This window comes from Sinohyriopsis cumingii, chromosome 8, assembly GCF_028554795.1.
Source record: "Sinohyriopsis cumingii isolate HCF-2022 chromosome 8, ASM2855479v2, whole genome shotgun sequence".
Taxonomy (NCBI): domain Eukaryota; kingdom Metazoa; phylum Mollusca; class Bivalvia; order Unionida; family Unionidae; genus Sinohyriopsis; species Sinohyriopsis cumingii.
Window position 1 is genome coordinate 40,923,349 of NC_142968.1, and position 20,138 is coordinate 40,943,486.

General features: G+C 35.7%; 1 protein-coding gene across 1 annotated transcript in view; it reads right to left on the bottom strand.

The window, feature by feature from the left end:
• Positions 1-1,046: 1,046 nt before the first annotated feature.
• Positions 1,047-20,138, bottom strand: part of LOC149793345 (uncharacterized) — a 117,169-nt gene continuing 98,077 nt past the window's right edge. Inside the window, exons 31-34 of the mRNA XM_089968985.1 lie at positions 19,303-19,432; positions 18,507-18,602; positions 15,170-15,237; positions 1,047-9,187 (exon numbers count right to left, since the gene is read on the bottom strand). Of these exons, the coding sequence (XP_089825111.1) occupies positions 9,082-9,187; positions 15,170-15,237; positions 18,507-18,602; positions 19,303-19,432 (400 nt within the window). The 3' untranslated portion in view covers positions 1,047-9,081. The remainder of the gene's footprint in view (positions 9,188-15,169; positions 15,238-18,506; positions 18,603-19,302; positions 19,433-20,138) is intronic.

Below are 20,138 nucleotides of genomic sequence, written 5' to 3' on the forward strand. Positions count from 1 at the left end.
ACACATACATATACCATACCAAGGACAGCAGAACCATATGCACATGTCATTTCAGTATTGTCTACCATGTTTCAGGGAAATTCTTTCAGCTGTGGAACTAGCTGTGCAAAAAAAATTAAGTCGTGTAAATAATGTCTACCAAGTTTCACAAAATTCCTCAAAAGCTGTTGGACTAGGTGAATGCACATAAGGGACATAACTCAAGAAAAGCATATCTGAGCATTCCAACAACACCGCATGTACATGTTCACCTCCTATCAATATCTGCCATGAAAGAATTATCATACAAGCATTTAACACTAAACAAAGGAAAAACTCAGAGCTTGATGAGAATATTGTTTACCTTATGTCAATAATGTTTAACAAGTTTCATCTTAGATTTATAAAAAACAAGGTAGAAGTTGCACACAAGAAAGACAAGTCATATACTATATGCCACTGGTGGTCATGTTGGATATCAGATCAGTACCACTATTATTCCAAAACAAAACGAGTCCTTCAGTATTAACATGGCTGATCTGACCCTCTGTGCTGGAGTAGCAATGATGACAATTTCAAGATGGCTACCATGATGGATTTGTTGGATGTCTGATTGGCACCATTTTAATATGGGACTAGCTATATGTCAAGAGAATTCATTCAATAAAAACAAGGAATAGCAATAACATGATTTTCAAGATGACAGCCAGGGTGGTCATGTTGGATGTCAAATCGGTACCATTTCCATTTAGAACCCTCTGCTAGTCGTAAACCTTTTTGTGAAAATCCCATGTCGATATGACCATCAGCGAAGGAGTAGCAATATCAAGATTTTTCAAGATGGCAACTTCAGTGACCATATTGGATCACAAGGGGCAACATTTGTATTCAGGGCCAATTAGACTCTAGGATGAAATTACATTCCTAGATATTGACCTTCTTCCAAATAATTTAAGAGGAAAAGCAATAAGAAACAATTGTTAACAGACGATAGACCAACAACAGATGCAGCCCCATCACATAAGCTCTTCTGGTCTTTGATAAATAGAGCAAAAAAATGCAGTCAATGAAATTCAAGAAATTTTTTATTTACAGCATAAACTAATATGCATATAATTTTTGTTTATAAAATACAGATCACACTTCGGGTTTGTTTCTCACTTTTGCATCCATTCTTTGTTGATATAACTCTATTGACATATTTACAGATATAAAAAAACAAATCCAAATATGTAAGAACATTTATGAAAATGTCCAAGCATGACACTTCTATTTCATCTTTGCATTTAACCAGACAGCTTAAACCAAAAAATCTAATTATTTTAGAGCCTGTCTAAAACTTGCTACATTTTTTAAACAAAGATGATTCAATTTTATAAATCCATGTGTTCAACAACAAACCCACCCAGTTAACCACTGCAACAAAGCAACCCAAAAAGCCCCTGAAGTAATGTTTTCTTTTTAAGAAATAGGTTTGCTTTCCAAAAATATAGACAGAAAAAAACAGCTTTGCAAACAAGATGTAAAATTAAGCAGTAATATTTTTAACTGAAGCATGATAACTGATAAATTGGGATTATCACATGCCCAAACAATAGTAGCTTTGCCCATTAGAGATCTTCTCATGGAAATATAACCAAGTAATTAAATAAAAATTATTGACATACAACCCTAAGCTGCTGGCTCTAAATGAAATCATTTTGAAATTTCATGCAGAATTCAAATAAAGTGCATCAGTTTTCTAAAATATAATGCTTCACATCATATCACACACACAAATAAATTCTTTATTAAGTGAAATTACAAAATCATGCATCATCTCCAAACCATGGAGAGTGAAAATAGCTGCAAAACAAAACTGCATCTTTCTATGCATATATCTTGACAAAGGTTCACAAGTACACTAAAACACACACGTACATATGTTTAGAAAGTGAACACAATATAAATTCTATTTTAAATAAGCATTTAATGTACAGAGTAATATAAATTATTTCAACATTTCATGAGGCAGTGACTCTACCAAATTTATCTCATGCATAACGCACCAGTGGATCAGTGTTTACACTGTGTAGATGTACATCTGCCATCCCATAATGCACCTGCAGATCAGCATCTGCATGTCTCAGAGTTTAACAGTTGGGTACGTACTACACACGAGAAAACATTGTATTATGAACACATCATTAACAAGACAATTCTTTAATTAGTCCTTATACCCTGATAATTGATTTATCTGCTGATTTATTGCATTAGATTAAAAAAACACAAAGTAAAAAAGTAGATCAAACATCAGAAAATTATTTTTTTTTCAAAAGTATTTGCTGCAAGATGATTGAGTTATTATTAGCTCAAAGGACATAATCTATACAAATAATACTATAACTTGACCAAATCTGATCTTTCATTATGACAGCTGAATCTTTCATTATGACGGCTGAATCTTTCATTATGACAGCTGAATCTTTCATTATGACGGCTGAATCTTTCATTATGACGGCTGAATCTTTCATTATGACAGCTGAATCTTTCATTATGACAACTGAATCTTTCATTATGACGGCTGAATCTTTCATTATGACAGCTGAATCTTTCATTATGACAACTGAATCTTCATTATGACAGCTGAATCTTTCATTATGATGGCTGAATCTTTCATTATGACAACTGAATCTTTCATTATGACAGCTGAATCTTTCATTATGACGGCTGAATCTTTCATTATGACGGCTGAATCTATCTGACAAGATTAGGTACTGATAATAACAACTATTGCTTAAATTTGACAAGTAGTTCTTCAATACATGCATTCAAAATGCATACACACTAGTTTGCTACTTGCAAAATGGTCTATGCACTAACTGATATTTTCTCTGTAAAATGTACACCAGAAAATCTGAATTGTTCTGAAATTAAATACTAAAGTAATTTTACCATTGTCTGTTCATTCCTGCTTGTTGAGTGATCTGTACCTTAGTTATCATCACAAAACATCCAGACAAAAATTATTGATCGCTATGGACTTTAGTAATGGCACATTGGCAATGATTTGGGTCAAGAAAAGTGGAAATAAGGTCTAAGCATTACTGTGCAAGGACATTTCATGGTTTTCCAATACAGAGTGACTTCATTGTGACTATTCAGTATGATAATCAATCTGGTTTACATTGGATCATACCTGGACTCATTTAAAAATTAAACATATTTTCTCAAGGCATTTATATAATGATCTTCCAAGGAATATGGATCAACGAGAGAAACAAAGCAAATGAATGCCATTTAAAAGTATTTGTAAAAGACACCTAGAGTGAAAAAGTTGGTACAAAACACCTACCTGACCTGCATAACTTGACATCATAAAGTACACATGAAGGCATTAAATCACTGAGAATTTTAAGTTCATTCACATGAAGATGAAAATTTAAACCTTTTAGTTACCACAAATTTAGTGTTTGTTTCAATCAAGGCATACAAAATAACATTACTTACATCTTCATTTTGGCTTAAAAATATATAAAATTTGTTAATCAATTTGCAGTGCAAAATATCTGTGCAGACTCGTGCAGTATGAATTCAACAACCTATATTTGTGCATAACATTCCACCCTTTTATGTGCTGGAAACCTAAATCTAGTATTTCAACCTGGATCATGTATGTTATCTTTTCCTACAAGCAGGGCCCTTGATGGATGAGTGGTCTAAAATGTTTGCCTTTACCGACTGCTGCCATATCAGTCTATGTGGGTTTGCATCTAGGGCTTGACCAATGTGGATAAGTGAAAAAAACTCAGTAGGTTCCCCAGATCTGCAGTTCTTACTGGGGTTCTTCCTCTACCAGTTATACTGGCCACCACATATAGCTATCTTGCGCTCAGAAAAGGTATTAAAGCCAAAACATTTCCCACAAGCAGGGTTTATTCTAGAATGATAAATCAGTAAATTCTACAGTCAAAATCAGTGAGATTTTATACCTGCATATTTAGCAAAATGGTGGTGTAGAGTATCAATTGACAATCAGAGGAAAGCATAATGATGAATGGGAAAAAGGTCCTTTTATTATTTCATCAAACTCAAATACTTGGTTTACATGAAACATGGTACAGCATTTTGCTTGCTATACAAAAATATTTCAATGTAAAATTATTGTGAACAAATGAACATTATTTGGAAACACAAATCTCCCAGACTTTTGGAGAATAGTAACTACTGCAGATCCCACAAACAGCTGCTCACATAGATCCGCAGAAACTTAACAGACCAGTTGTTTAAGAACTGAACTTCATATTTTACAGGATCCATGAATTGCCACAGTGAAATGAAGACCATCCTTGTGTAGTGTTATTTTCAAGCTTCAGGACTTCCTGACTCCATAAAGAATGGAGTTATATTATAATTACAAAAAAATCACAAAAATCAAAACTAATCTCAAGAAATAAATACTATTTTAACCATTTTTTTAACAAATACTGTCAAAGAACACAAACAGGCTGTATGAATACAAAAGAATTTTTTTTTCTAGCATTAATGACTAATAATTTCTAGTTTTCTGCATCAGATTATGTGATTTTTAACCAATTTAAAAACTTGCTACAAAGGCTTGATAAAAATGTCTACGTTTAACATCTACATGCCATTTTCAGTCAAGATACAATATTATTCACAACACACACATACTGTAAAAACCTAAACTGAATTCACAACAAATTGCAGCCTCCACTACCCTCTACATTCAAAGCTGGATCAAAATGAATATCAGGATCAATAAGCAACTTTCTCATATAAATATATCCCCATGTCTGCCACATTCCACGATTACTCAAAGATGTGCATCAGTCCAAGGACAAGAAAAATGGAACAACTCTATGAAAATAGTGCAATCAAACTATTTTTTCATAATGACCATAATTTAAACCAAGTTTCACTGCATATACTTAATACTGACTAATGCATTCACGAAATTCTCATACATTGCACTCAGCCATTAGTGAATAAGGGCAATTACTCTTACAAATTCCAGGAAGCAAAAGGTTTGTCAATATGCATCTTTATATGATAACCATTATCTTTTATTGTTGACCATAATATTTACAAGATTCACGCAATTCATTTCAAACTGGTGAATTAGTTAGGGTAGGACTAGGGCTGCACTAAAATTTCAGAAGCAAAGTGCTTTGTTGAAATGTATAATTATGACAATAATAATTACCAAGTACGACTATAATAATAACCAAGTCTTATGGCAACCAATCAAAAACTGAATAATGACTTGCGCTAACAACACTGTGTCAGACAGAACGGAAGGTGGTATAGATGGACAGTCACTAATTTACCACCATCTGTCGTCAAAAATATTACAGACAAGTTGCCATCAGAACTACTGAGGACAAGTTACCATCAAAAGTCTTAAAAACAAGTCAACGAAATTATTTGTACCAGTGACTTAAGAAGTATACATAAAGGCAAACAAATAATGCAATATCATAAATATCCAAATTGTTCAAAAATTCAAGTTTTTTAAGTAATCAAAGAACAAGAAAGCAGTAAATACGAGACATGAACGATCCTGAAAGTTTATCCGTGATTCAAGTGTAAATTTTTCTTTAAAACAATACATGACTAGTACAATATTGAAAATGTTTTAGATAAAATATGAAATGAACACCATTATCTTAATCTTGTATGAGTATAAATTTGAAAAATCAATTTATGAAAACCTTGAGAACTTTATCTAGTATGAAATATATATTTTTAAATACATCAGATACAATAAAACAATGGATATAATATAAACAAGATCTATTACATGTACAACATGTAACCAAGGAAACGAGATTCATATACTTTCTATACATTTGGTAATGAAATTTTAAAGTATCATGTGCATATTAGAAGTACAAAGTGAGTGCAACAAGGAAGTGATTCATCTGGTATGAAATATTTATTACAAGAAACCAAATGAGGCTGAAAAAGGATGCAGTTTTTTTTAAAGCAACAAGTCACTTGTCGGATGTGAAAAATGTATTACAAGATATGAAAATAAGGATGAAAAAGGATATAACATATTTAATAACACACAATAATGCATAATGTTCCAACAAATGACAATTAAATGTGCCTTGAACTGAATGTGAAAGTTTGATGTTAGTATAGTATGACAGATGTTTGTAAGGGAAATGAAACTTGCTGATAATTTAACACACTTCTTGACAGAATGAACAAAATACTGATTTTGGTTAAAAAAATTGAAGAACATGATGGTTTATATCTTCTTTATAATTAAATTCTGTATTAATAACAAATTCCATTAATCCCCACAAAACTGTCTTGTAAATATGTCTAGTTCAATGGCTCCCATTCAAGCTTCACATGTACTGGAATCAACATGACAAATATTGAAGTCAAAGAATGCAAAATAACTGATCTTGCAATCACCATTCATTTAATGTTGTTAATCAAGCAGCTCACTAATCTGTGTTTAGCAGTGCACAGAAAAATGAATCAAAATATGGCAATACGAGTCAAGACCCATGCCAAGGCAATGGAGGCCTTGCCCATAGACATACACTCTAGCTGACCCAGGCTGGTCTAAATTATATAGTGCCAAGGCAATGGAGGCCTGCCCATAGACATACACTCTAGCTGACCCAGGCTGGTCTAGATTATATAGTGCCAGGGAAATGGAGGCCTGCCCTGAGATACACACACACAATGGCTGATGAAAACTGGTCTAGATCAAAAGCAATGGAGACCTTGCCTCAAGACACATACTGCTGACCCAGGCTGGTCTAGACAACATAGTGCCGTGACAATGTACACTTTTATTTCATAATGCTTTTTAAAGTAATGCAAGTCAATGATATGACAGAATAAAATTGAATACTCATTGTTTCCCCCGCCTGTTTGAAATACAAGTTGACATAAATAATCAACATAGGGTTAGGCGGTAAGACAAGGACATTCCAGTCTCAGAGTTACATTATATGTCTTTTGCTAGGCAGATCTTTGACTGGAACTTTCCTTTCTTGGTGCCACTCTAACACATATTTATTTTGCAACTCATACATAAGCATAGTGCATTCAATGTTATCATCAACATGAGATTATAGCTTAAGATGATTCCTTTATAGAAAATGCCAGTGTTATATCCTTCCTGTTCTCGATTTCTAAAGTTCAAGTTCTAATACTGTTGTTGTTGTTATAGGGTTTAATGCCATTTTTCAGCACAAGATAGGCTATACATGGCGGCCAGTATTAATGGTGGAGGAAGAACCCGGGAAAACCCCGGAAAGAACCACCGACCCACAAGAAGCTACCGGCAAGCTTTCTCACATATCCACATTGGCCAAGTCTGAGACTCGAACCCACGCAGACAGAGGTTAGATGGCAGTGATCCATGACAGAGATCGCTTTAGACCACTCGGCCACTCGGGGCCCCAATAGTTGTAATACTTGATTTAATAAGCGTAACTACATAATACTGGACACCATGTACATTTGGCTCACCTCTTATTTAGCATGACTGCAAGCTTTTATATTTTGTTAGCTTTTATAGCAAGGATAGAACATCTGTTGATTTGACAGGCTAGTGACTGACCAAAACATTACTGTATATAATTGCTTATTATAAGTCGAGTCCAACTGAACTGCACAGACCCAGTTCTGCTGCTTCATAATGTAATGGTAGATCTGGGTCTATGCAGTTTCTTAGTATAACAAAATAGACCTTGATCGGCCAGTGCATTATGTGATGGCAGATCAGAGTATAATTTGTTTGCAGTTAGACACTACATATGAGCAAGTATACACAGCATATGCTTAAAATTTTAAATTATTTAACAGATTTCTCTAGCATGACACTTGCGGAGCACGTCCTTTATTTCTGTATGACAAATTTACGTTTGGTTACGGGTCTTATTCTTACGCTGTGTTCACACTATATTCTCTGTAGACTGATATTTTAAGTTAATATCAATGTACAAGCTTTAAGATCTCTGACAAGGCTAAATCATATTTTTTTTAAAGTCCGCAACAAAACTGATTACACATAAGATTCAAAATTTAATAAATTGTCTTTTGTATGAGCACAGACATTTTCAAACTGAAGTCACGTGTACAAGTAAATAATTGCTGGTATAACCTTGGTAATCTGTACTGCATGGGGAAACAAAAAGAACAGAGAAAAAATGCAAATTTGGATGAAAAGTTTGGGTTCTAGCAAATTATTGCTGCGAAATGTTGCAGTATTTGACATTACGAAAATATGTCATTTATATACAGCTTAGGATACAAGCAATTCAAATTCAAAATTTTTTGTTTACACATCTGTGTGCATTTTCTCACTTTAATACCTACCCCAAAGTTAGGATCATTACAGGAAAGAGTAAGGGAAGACATAAACTCCCAAATCAATTATTAATAAAATATCTGCTGAATGAGTGTTTCAAAATTCATCAAATTAGCAAAGATTAGATTTCTCATCAAATACACAAAGAAAGTGTACATTGGTTAATTATTTTCCAGCAAGACACATTTATTTAGATAACATCAACTTTCCATAACGCCAAGTCAGTGCAGCTAATTTACAGCAGGTCCTAAATTAGTACTGATTTTCCAAGGACTTTTCACTGGCATTATCCTTTCTTTTCACAAGACTGTTATTGTGTAATTAACGTTATGTATGTAACAGAAGTCACAATCACATGAATTCATCTCCAATCTCTCCCAGAATTCTGAGCACTACAAAACACTTAGGCAACAAATGATGTCACAGCAAGGATGTAATAATGTAAAAATCATATAATATTATGCAGTAAGTAATGATTTTAGAAAGGTGGACACCCTTAATAATCTGGAAGTTAGAATAAACCAGTAATGACAATGAAAATGGTTTGGATAAACCAGGTTCCACGGCATATGCATCATTATTTCTGTCAGAAAAGGTTCTTTTCATATTTTATATCCCCTTTGATGAAAAATTAACAGATCCACTGGGTGGATTGGTCACCGGAAGCAATGCTAGGACAATTGAGGAGTTTCATCAAGATGATCAACTCCTTGATGCCATTTCTACTCTGTCTTTGGCCAATGATGCCTGTGATCAGACTAGTTGAGGTATTTTCTACATTTCTTCGAGCCACAAGTACAAGGAATCTTCACATCCTCAATAGGGAATTTGTAGTCATAGGTCAGCTCTTCACCTCGGTTGATTCTGTAACAATATAAACACACAAAATTAGAAGAAGAATATAACATAGGAATTCTTGGATTATATTTTTATGAACTATGGCAGACCTTAGAAAACTCAATCCTCATGTTTTGAGGTTTCCTTGTCTAGAGTTTCCAGAGAACATCACTAAATCACCATCTTTGAATGAGGTACAATTATTTTTTTTAAATTATGCACCTCATTAATGTGATGCCACCAACCAATGTGGTGTGAGTTTCCAAGCCTGTTATTCTGGAAATTACACCACTACTGATGATCTGATGTCACTGACTAACCAAATAGGAGACAGATATATTACTGGTCTAAGATACTTGCATGTCAATTAAGGCTAGGTATCAATTTAGGTTAAAATATGGAACTGTGCTAATAATTGAATGATGGTAAGTATTTTATATTTGGGTTATGTAGTTTTTGAGAGAGCAAAACTAACTTTAATCGTGTAATACTTACTCGCTACTACTGCAGTACTTTCCTTTTCCAGCACTTGCAGTCCCCTGTGCAAGTTAATTATCCCCTCCTCCAATTAATAATGGTGGGCCAGAATTGAAAAGAATACAATCCCAGTCTGACTCCTTAATCAAATTATGGAACATCATTCTCTTTTGACATGAACCTAGACTACAGCACATCAGCACTGGGTGGAAGGTTGGAATCTTTACAACAGTAGCTTGTAGGTATTACATAATTAAAAATACTGTTACTCTCATCCACCCCTCCATGCACACAACAAAACTACATTTTAATAGCATTAATACATTACCTGTTAATAAGGCATTGCTGAATTCTGAAGGAGGCTGATGGCTTCAACAATTATGGTACAGAAAAGTATTGTACTTAGCCTTATGGTCAGAGTGATCACTACTGTAGCTGGTATAAGGTTGTTCTGCCGTTAATATAGGACCCAATGAAAAAACTACTTTGCCCTGATGCACCAATGATCAAATGAAAACTTAGAAGGTAGAAAGAGAAGGTAGTGGAAGAATGACAGAAGGCAGCTCTTAAAACTTGATCCAAGGAGGAGTGATTTACATAGGTCCAGCAATAACCCTTACCTAATGGATTTTAAATCTCATTAAAAAATGGTCCCTCTCGGTAAGGGACTGACATATTCTCTTCATAGTGAGGATTATCAACCTGGAATGTGGCCACCTTGTTTCAAATGTCTCAAACACAGATGCAACTGAGACTGAGAATCTGAATAGAAAGTAGACTCTTGAAGACAGATGAGTCTGAGTCAAGAACCCAGGTTGGCACAGAGAAACCAAATCATTGGAACAGTTGAACGATAAGCAGCCATTTTCTGTATAAAGATACAAAGCTCACTTCTTGCCCTTGCAGACACAAAGGAGTAGGAAAAGAGTCTTATCAGGAAGCTTCTTGAAAAATGATTACTTAAAAACAGGAACTGGAGAGGGTGCAGGTAAAATCTTAGGGTAATAAAGTCTGCGGCCAAGCTTAGAGGCCCTGGAGGAGAGAGAGGTAAAAGAGAACTGACAATGTCTTGGATACAAGAACCATTGAGGGACAGGATTTGGTCAATCCTGTCCAGAGAACATAAACTCTCCCAAGGCTGATGAGTAAATTCACCCCCACATACACTGAGAAATAAGGGATAAGATCCTACTTTCCTACAGTACAAGTCACATGGGTCATGTATGCCCATTTACTCATGTTAAATTAAATATAAATTGTTCTTTAAAATTTAATACTAATTTTCTTTAACTCAAGTCTATTAAATTATGATTACTGAATGTTCTGCACCTTAACTGTCAAGAAACCTCCAGATGAAAATTATTGCTATGGACTTTTACTATGGTGGCCATGTACTAAAACTTGGGTCAAAATAAGAGTGCATCGAGTGGAATCGTCACCATCGAGGGTAGTATGAATTTGTTTATCAACATGTGTAGCATTCTTTGTGACATCACAGCACATGACATTCTAACCAGATTGTACTGAATCACACCTTTAGCAGACCTGCCAACCCTGACGAGTCCATCTCAGTAAGGCAGTTGATTTTTGTCCTTAAGTCTGACCAGTTTTCAGTAAGGTGTAACAAAATATCATAAACTGCTATTATAAAGCTGGAAAATGTACTTAAAAGTTCGGTATTCAGAATGTGCAGCGACGATAAACATTATGTTCAACTGAAAAGTTTGTCAAGTACACGTAGACTTTATTTACCACTAGTACAGTGCACAAATTTTAGTTCCAAACCCTATGCTGTCTCTCAACTTGGATGTAATTCCTGGAAATTCTTTTTCCATTTCACATGATGACGGCAATCATATTTCCCACTACAGTCACACTCAAATTGGCACGTATGTCCAATAAACATAATTGTGCCTTTCCAGCTTTTATTCACAAGAATCTGAATATTTCTTTTCATTTTTCCTTGTGTTCATTATTAACACTTTTCAAGAGGCTTATTTTCCCTTTCGTCTTTAAACATGCATCGCTTGCTGAACACCATTTGTGAAAAAAATTCTATGATCAACAGTTTGATCATGCAGACGCTTTGCATGAACAAATAGTTGCAGTTTAAAGTGTCTGATGTGCTGCTGTTAAGTTTGTCTGGTTCCCAGACCAATTTCACTCTTTCTAATATGAAACCTGGATCCAAATCAAACATGGCCAAACCAATTTCTGGATTTTTTGGCAAAGTTTCGTAAGACTTAAGGCAAAATAGTAAGAGTTGGTAGGTCTGCTTTAGATTCATTTCATCCAAAAATGTATATGTACTTTAACAGATTTGCCATATGCACCTCTCTGGGCATCTAAATAATGACCTTCCAAAGGAATATGGATGTATGTGAATCCAAATGAAGAGAATACTTGCCACTTAAAGGTATATAGAATCAAGTTCTAAAAAATGACACCCATTACTGAAATAGTCGATGTTGAATGCCTACATGACCCAAACAACTTGTACTATAGGTCTGGGAAATGTCTCTTTGGATCAATAGAGAATATCTGTGGGTATTGTCATCAACCAGTTACCAAATTACTGGAGGATGGGGAAATCTGATGACCTCAAGTGAGATGAAACAACATCCATCAGCCTGATAAAAGCTCTGCAGTTGGAGGCAAGGTGAGGTGGAACAGAAGAGCTACAAAATTGAAGTATATCCTGGTTGAGATAAAACTGAGGGTTTTCTGAATGGAAGGATGATAGGGATGTAAATGTATGCATCCTGAAGATTTATGGAGACTTATGACATTCCTAACCAAAGTGGTATCATCCTGCCTCAAGCATTTTTCCTAAAGAAATCTGTTTAAATAGAGAGGTTGATTATGTGCTAAAACCTTCCACCTTTTCTTGACAACGAGAAGATCTGGGAATAGAAAACCAATGTATATTGTTTTCAACTCTCTCAAGTGCAACTTTCTGGACTGATGGAAAAAGATGAGGGTGGGGTGTCCATGTCAGTAACAGAACCTAATCAAATCCCTAGAAAAAGAGTCCCTAGAAAAAGAGCTAAATGAGCTCCTACCAGATGCTGAGAAGAAGACGCTGCTAGAGTGGGCACAACACCCAAGGGATGACCCTCTACCTTCTTGGGTGAGGGGCTTGAGTCTTAAGACTTTATCACTCTGACAGCCATATCTACTGAAAAACAGGCAAGTGGGAGCTTTGAATGGAGTCTGCTTGTGAGACAGTTGAAGGTGTGCATTTCTTGGCCTCTTTCAATGGGCCTGGTATGCTACTGCTAGCAACCTGAGCTGTTGGTCCCACAAAATCCTGTAATGTCACAAGGGAATGAAGCCTTCCAGGACCAAATCCACCATGACAGGTGCAGACTTTAAAAGGTTCTTGCTGTGGTCCAGCAATACCTTTGACATCTCCAAAGCAGATTCTCGGTATTGGCAATGAACCCTCTACAAGAATGTCATTGACATTTAGTACACACGATGCAATATATTCACTACAGGTTCCAGCAAATTTTAAAGTGCCACTGTATATAATGATTCCTCCTTCAAGAGATCAGCATGTAAAGCAATCTTCACAAGAGTATGGGACTTGAGTTTCAAGGCCTCCAATGTTTTCAACAGGAGGCAAGCCCAGGCCCAAGCCAATATCCCCACCTGTAATGCCCCATTATCTGGATAGGCCTTAAGTGGCCAAGGCAGTGAATGGAATTGACAGACTGAAGTAGAAATCAATGACTGAAGCACAGAATAGGGCCTGACCACTCCTGCTGCTTGGTTAACTCTTGTCCCCAGAAAAACCACTGTGTAAACTAGAGAACCACAGTAGTGTGTGAGCAATAGAAGGTCTGGACAAGATGCTGCTCTAGACAGCCTCACCAGACTGGAAAGATTTTATTTGTCGTCAGTTCCAGAAGGCTTAGGACACAAGTCTAGAGGAATGTAAACGTTGTTCACTGCTTTACTGAAAGTCTAAACTTCGTCCTCCTCCAACCCCTACCCTGATGGATCAGAAGGAGCTAGGGTCCCCAATGGAGGGGAAAGGACAGTTGCCACTGGTTCCTCTGAGAACTCACTTGAGTCCATCATGATGGAAATAACATTATCATCCTCAGTCTGCTCCTAAGGCTAGACAGGAATTTACCTCCTAGTATCTCTCTCTGGCAGACGTCAAAATGTGGTTGTCCTCATTCTAATGCTACTCATGCAGTGCTGGCTGGACTAACAATTCTAGTGAACATCCTATGCAAATGGGAATGTTCATCCCTTCTAGATCATCTAGGGGTTGATTGGTGGCACTCCTCCTTTTCGTTGGCCCAGACTCGAGGGGACAGCGCATGTCCATGGTCTGTCATGTCCACCCGAACTTGAAACCAAGATGGGGACATCGATGGTGCCAAGGAAGGGTGAAGGGGTGTACAAACACACTCCCAATCCCCATCTGGATCAAATGGTTAACATCAGGATTGGAGGGGAGATGTTGATATCTCTGTCAGGTCATTATGTGATGGCAGATCTGTCCCACCGACACCAGAAATGTCATCCCCATGTTCTGATATTCAGCTGGTTTTACAAAAATGCAACCACTTGTGTTTCATACATCAGTGGTTGACACTGTCTGCTACAATTGGGAATATTAATTTTTTAGACGTTCCACATGCAGTACAAAGACCTGATGCACATTCATTCATTTGATCAGTAGATATGGTTATTGAATTACCACCATCATAATGTCCATAATATGCAAAAAAGGTCGATGATAGTATCTAATTAAACTTGCTTTTTATTTTTTTTAGCGTTGTTTAAATTGTATGTATATATCCATTAGGTATGGTAAACTACCTTGGATACCCATTTTCATTTTCATGACACACCTCTTTCCCATGCTGAATATACATGCAATCATAAAATAACCCAGCAAAACTTCATACTCAACAATGGTAGAACAATGGTCATTCCTAATGCAGGCTTCCCCAAGTTTAACCACATGGAATAAAGCTGAGGTGGGCAAACTTTCCAGTGCAAGTGCCGCATACACAAATTTACACCTGGTCACAGGCCGCATAGTTCATTAAGTAAAATAATTTTAGGTTTTTCTAAATAACAACATAATTAATTTTCAGTTGTTAATATGTCGTTAATATTTGAAAACTTAAACTTAAACTTCAAAAGAAGCACATTTATTTGATAAAACAGAGTAACATAAACAGAGTCAGTGTGAATGATGACTTGAAAGCCCTTGGCGGGCTGCATGCAGCCCGCGGGCCATAGTTTACCCACCCCTGGACTAGAGTCTTGTAAACTACTTAAGCTGTACATGGCATATACAGAATATTCATGTCATGTACTTTTAAACTGAAATATCTCAACCACTGATGGCACTGGGTCAAACATTTTCAGATACTGCATAAATCATCATACTGAATAAATTTAAGATATTTGATATGGGGGTCCTTTCAGGCCAACCTTTAATATCACACTTTATTTCAACAGCTTTGATTTAAATGTATGAAAAGAGATTAACAAGGTACTTACGGTCTCATTGCAAATATAACAATGTGTTTCTTCCCATCAATGTTGATAACTTTTGAGTAGCAGTTGGGCTGGAAATAGAGCATATCTTCTGTTTTTAGTTTCTTCACCAAAAACATCTCATACAATAATCAACTGCTCTATTTTCAACCAATTTTGTTCAAAGATCAATCTCCTAAAAATTTTATTTACCATAAACAAAGTATCATCCAAAACAAAACTATAAAGATACAAATCTACAAAGACCGTCTCCAACTTGGTAAATAACGTTTAAAAAATATGCAAAATTCACAAAGTACTTGACTAAACAAGAATATTTTCATTTAAATGTACTGAAATATAACCAGAGGAATGGTGAGCAATTTGTTCATGTAAATATAGCCTTGTCTCTCCCATATTTCAACTGTACCTCATGATGGAGATGAATTTAAGGACACAAAAAAGCACTTCTTTATTATAGTAGTGTGAGTACACAGATTTGTCAACATATCTTCTGAGGATAAAACTATAAAAAGTGCTAAGTTTCACTGTAATTACTAAACACTGCAAGATTACTTACATACACAAAAAATTCTGCATCGACTTTTAAGTCAACAATGGGGAATAACTCTTAACAAAACTAATGGGTAATGGGAGCATCATTTTATGCTGACCATAATGTGTACTAAGGCAATCCTTAAAAAGCAGCATCACAAACTGCAGCATTAGTTACACTAGCAAAACTATGTCAAACACTGTATTAAGCTATAAGACAATTACTGTATATACTCACTGATAATACGAGTCCAAGAGCAAACTGCACAGACCCAGATCTGCCATCACATAATGCACTGGCAGGTCTACATCTGTGCAGTTTGTTATGAGAAATCAGTAGAATGAATAAAACTGACCCTGATCTGCAGGTGCAGTATGCTACTCTAGATTGGGATCCTTGATTTGTGCAGTTTGACATGACTTATAACATGACATGTATATATGGTAATTAAAATATGGTAATAAAAATTATCGGAGCAATGTGGTCTACCTATACACATATCTTCAGGAGATGACTATAATATTTACCAATCTTTTAAGGAAATCTATGAAAAACTACAGGACTAGTTATGCCAATGCATTTGTTTCATAAATTGCATTAAGCTACAAGACAATAAACAAAAATGGTATAGTAACAAAGATGTAAACCTTCAGGTGACATTAGACATTTACCAAGTTTCATATCAATCCAAAAAAATATGAAACTACTGGAACTAATGAGATCATTTCATACACTACATTAAACTTAAACTGTCATATAATACATTAAACTTAAAGACTGTCATATAATACATTAAACTTAAAGACTGTCATATAATACATTAAACTTAAAGACTGTCATATAATACATTAAACTTAAAGACTGTCATATAATACATTAAACTTGAAGACTGTCATATTAATACATTAAACTTAAAGACTGTCATATAATACATTAAACTTAAAGACTGTCATATAATACATTAAACTTAAAGACTGTCTTATAATACATTAAGCGACAATACAGAAGTGCAACAGTTCTAATTTATTGATCAGTGCATCTTCAAGGTGATGACTATAATATTTAACAAGTTTCATGGCAATCCATCAAAAACTGGGGATTATTTTGCACTAATGGGATTGTGTTCTGCATTAAGCCAAAAAAAAAAAAAAAACGGGCAATAACTCCAACAAAATTGTGGCAGCAAAGTGATTGTTGAAAAGCTGTATCTTCAGGTAATGACCATAATATTTACAACTTTACTGCAATCCAACACAACCTAAAGGACTGGTTGTGTTAACAAAATTTCATCATACACTGCTATAAGACCAAAATGCCAATAACACAATATGCCCATTTTCAGTTCATGACCATAAGACAAACCAAGTTTTATGGGACTCTATCAAAAACTGTCAGAATAACTATGCTGATGAATGCCAAATGTAAGGAGAGGAACAGACAGACTGCCCAATGGATCGACATGTGCATCACTGTAACCCACGATCAAACAAAAAAAAACCTATAATGTAATCTGTACAAACTTCTGACAAGAAACTAAGTTCTAAATATAACTGTTGTTAACACAACATGACAAAAATCCAGCTTGTTCACCATTATTCCATCCCAAATGCACCCAACCCATTTCTAGACCATGACGTAAGGCATGAATCCAAAATCAGTTTAATACTTGTATACTGCTGCTACACAAAAAAAATTACTCAAAAATGTCACCATGTTCTTGTACATTTTACCTCTGATCCCTACCGGGGGCAGAAAAAGCAATTATATCCTTCTAGTTAATCCCTACCATGGTCACCAGGGGACAGACCAAACAATCATATCCCTCTATTTAATCCCTACCACACAACATTAGGGAACAGACCAGGCAATCATTACCACTCTAGCTAATTCCTACCATGGACACCATGGGTCAGACCAAACAATCATACCCTTCTCAAACATAACTATGAACAGACCAAGCAATCATACCCCTCTCAAACCCTACTATGGACACTAGGGGACAGACCAATCAATCATACCCCTCTCAAACCCGACTATGGACATCAGGGGACAGACCAAGCAATCATACCGCTCTCAAACCTTACTATGGACACCAGGGAACAGACCAAGCAATCATACCCTTCTCAAACCCTAGTATGGACACCAGGGGACAGACCAAGCAATCATACCCTTCTCAAACCCTATTATGGACACCAGGGGACAGACCAAGCAATCATACCCCTCTCAAACCCGACTATGGACATCAGGGGACAGACCAAGCAATCATACCCCTCTCAAACCCTATTATGGACACCAGGGGACAGACCAAGCAATCATACCCCTCTCAAACCTTACTATGGACACCAGGGAAGAGATCAAGTAATCATACCCTTCTCAAACCCTAGTATGGACACCAGGGGACAGGTCAAGCAATCATACCCCTCTCAAACCCTACTACGGACACCAGGGAGCAGACCAAGCAGTCATACTCCTCTATCTAATAATCCCAACAATGGAGACACCACGGGACAGATCAAGTGATCATACCCCTCTAGCTAATAATACCAACCATGGACACCAGGGGACAGACCAAAGTAATCATACCCCTCTAACTAATCCCAACCATGGACACCAGGGGACTGACCAATTAACCATACATTTATTATGCAATATGTACACCAGCTTTGCTTTATTTCCATCTAGAAGTTTACAAAGCTATAGAGTCACAGAATGATGAGGGAAGGTATCACAGTATTGTCCAGCTAAAGCGTGGGAATAATCAGTTAAGAGGTACATAATTAGAACACATATATGATGAAGACTTACATCACAAGAGTGATTAATGAAACGAGCAGCAGTCCCATGCATAGTGGCATCAACAACTTCCATGTCATCAATGCGGAACATGTAGCATCCAATGCCCTGAGAGAAGAACAAGTTAATTAGATAAAAAGTCATGCTAACAACATGATAATGAACAGATCGATCATTTTAGGAGAATGAATTTTACAGGTTTGGCTTTTTTCCTTTATACATATATAAAACAAGAAGGTCCATGCATAATTACTTTTACATTAAAATTTTTTGATGGTATGTGCTTACCATACATACTGTAACAAACAATACAAAAGCTGGTTCATATAATCTTTTAGCTTCCAGTGTTTTTCTTGTTAAAGTCAAAATTACAGCTCTTATATTTCTGAGAGCTATCTCAAATACAGAGGAAAAATATGATCATAATTTTATCAAGAAAATACACATCCAACAAAACTAAATAAAACTGCTCTTGTTTTAAATTATTCTTAATTAACACAAAAAGTGAGATCAACTGAAGTAATGCTCTCATTTCAAATGCTGGTAAATTGTGATTCATTAAGTCATTTATTTTCAGCTAGAGTAAACTTCCTTAAAAACCTGACTCTAGACATTGTGACCATTAATGACAATATTAAGATTCTCTAGTACAAGATCTCCCTTATAGCCCTATTTATTGTGTGAAATTTCATTACATTTTAGTTTTTGTCAAATATGAAATGCAGACAACGCCAAAAGGACATATCTTGACGTGAAAAGTACTCAAAAGGCTGGTTTAAAGTAACAGTCTTCCATATAACATACATACCTTGCTTTCATAGTACTTTTCCCTCTTATCTGTCAGTGAAGACCTAATTACCTCCCCTGCATACTCTATCACCATCTCTCCAGCATCAATGTTCCTCTTACAGTAGAGTCCACGACCATGGATTTTGGATCTGAGGATACAGAGTATTAAACTGAATATAATTTTAATATAAACAGAAACATTTGTAGGAAAACACAAATAAAAAAGGCAGAATGTAAATTCAAAACATGCTGTCAGTTCATATAATGTGGTCAGTAAAAACTTTTAGAATTACAAAAAGTGATCATTTGGTTTGATCTTTCATTTTTTAATATAAAGATGTCAGAGGAGAGGCCCTAATTTTTAATACTCAAATTTTGATCCTTTTCACTGAGTATTTTATACTGTTTTGTAGCCAATGTGTAAACCAATGCAAAATGGAACTCTTGAAATAAAAATGAATGTGTCTATGCTACAAGCATTTAGGGCAGGGGTGGGCAAACTATGGCCTGCGGGCCGCATGCGGCCAGCCAATGGGTTTTCATGCGGCCTAGGAACAAGACATCATTTGCACTGATTCTGTTTATGTTACTCTGTTTATCAAATAAATGTGCTTCTTTTGAAGTTTAAGTTTAAGTTTTCAAATATTAACAACATATTAACAACTGAAAATTAATTAAATGTTATTTAGAAAAACCTTTTGTTTTTGCTATTTCAAATATTAATTATTTTACCTAATGGACTATGCGGCCCACAACAAGGTGTAAATTTGTGTATGCGGCACTTGCACTGGAAAGTCTGTCCACCTCTGATTTAGGGTATGCCATTAATAAGCATCAGGGTCAACCATTATTAAT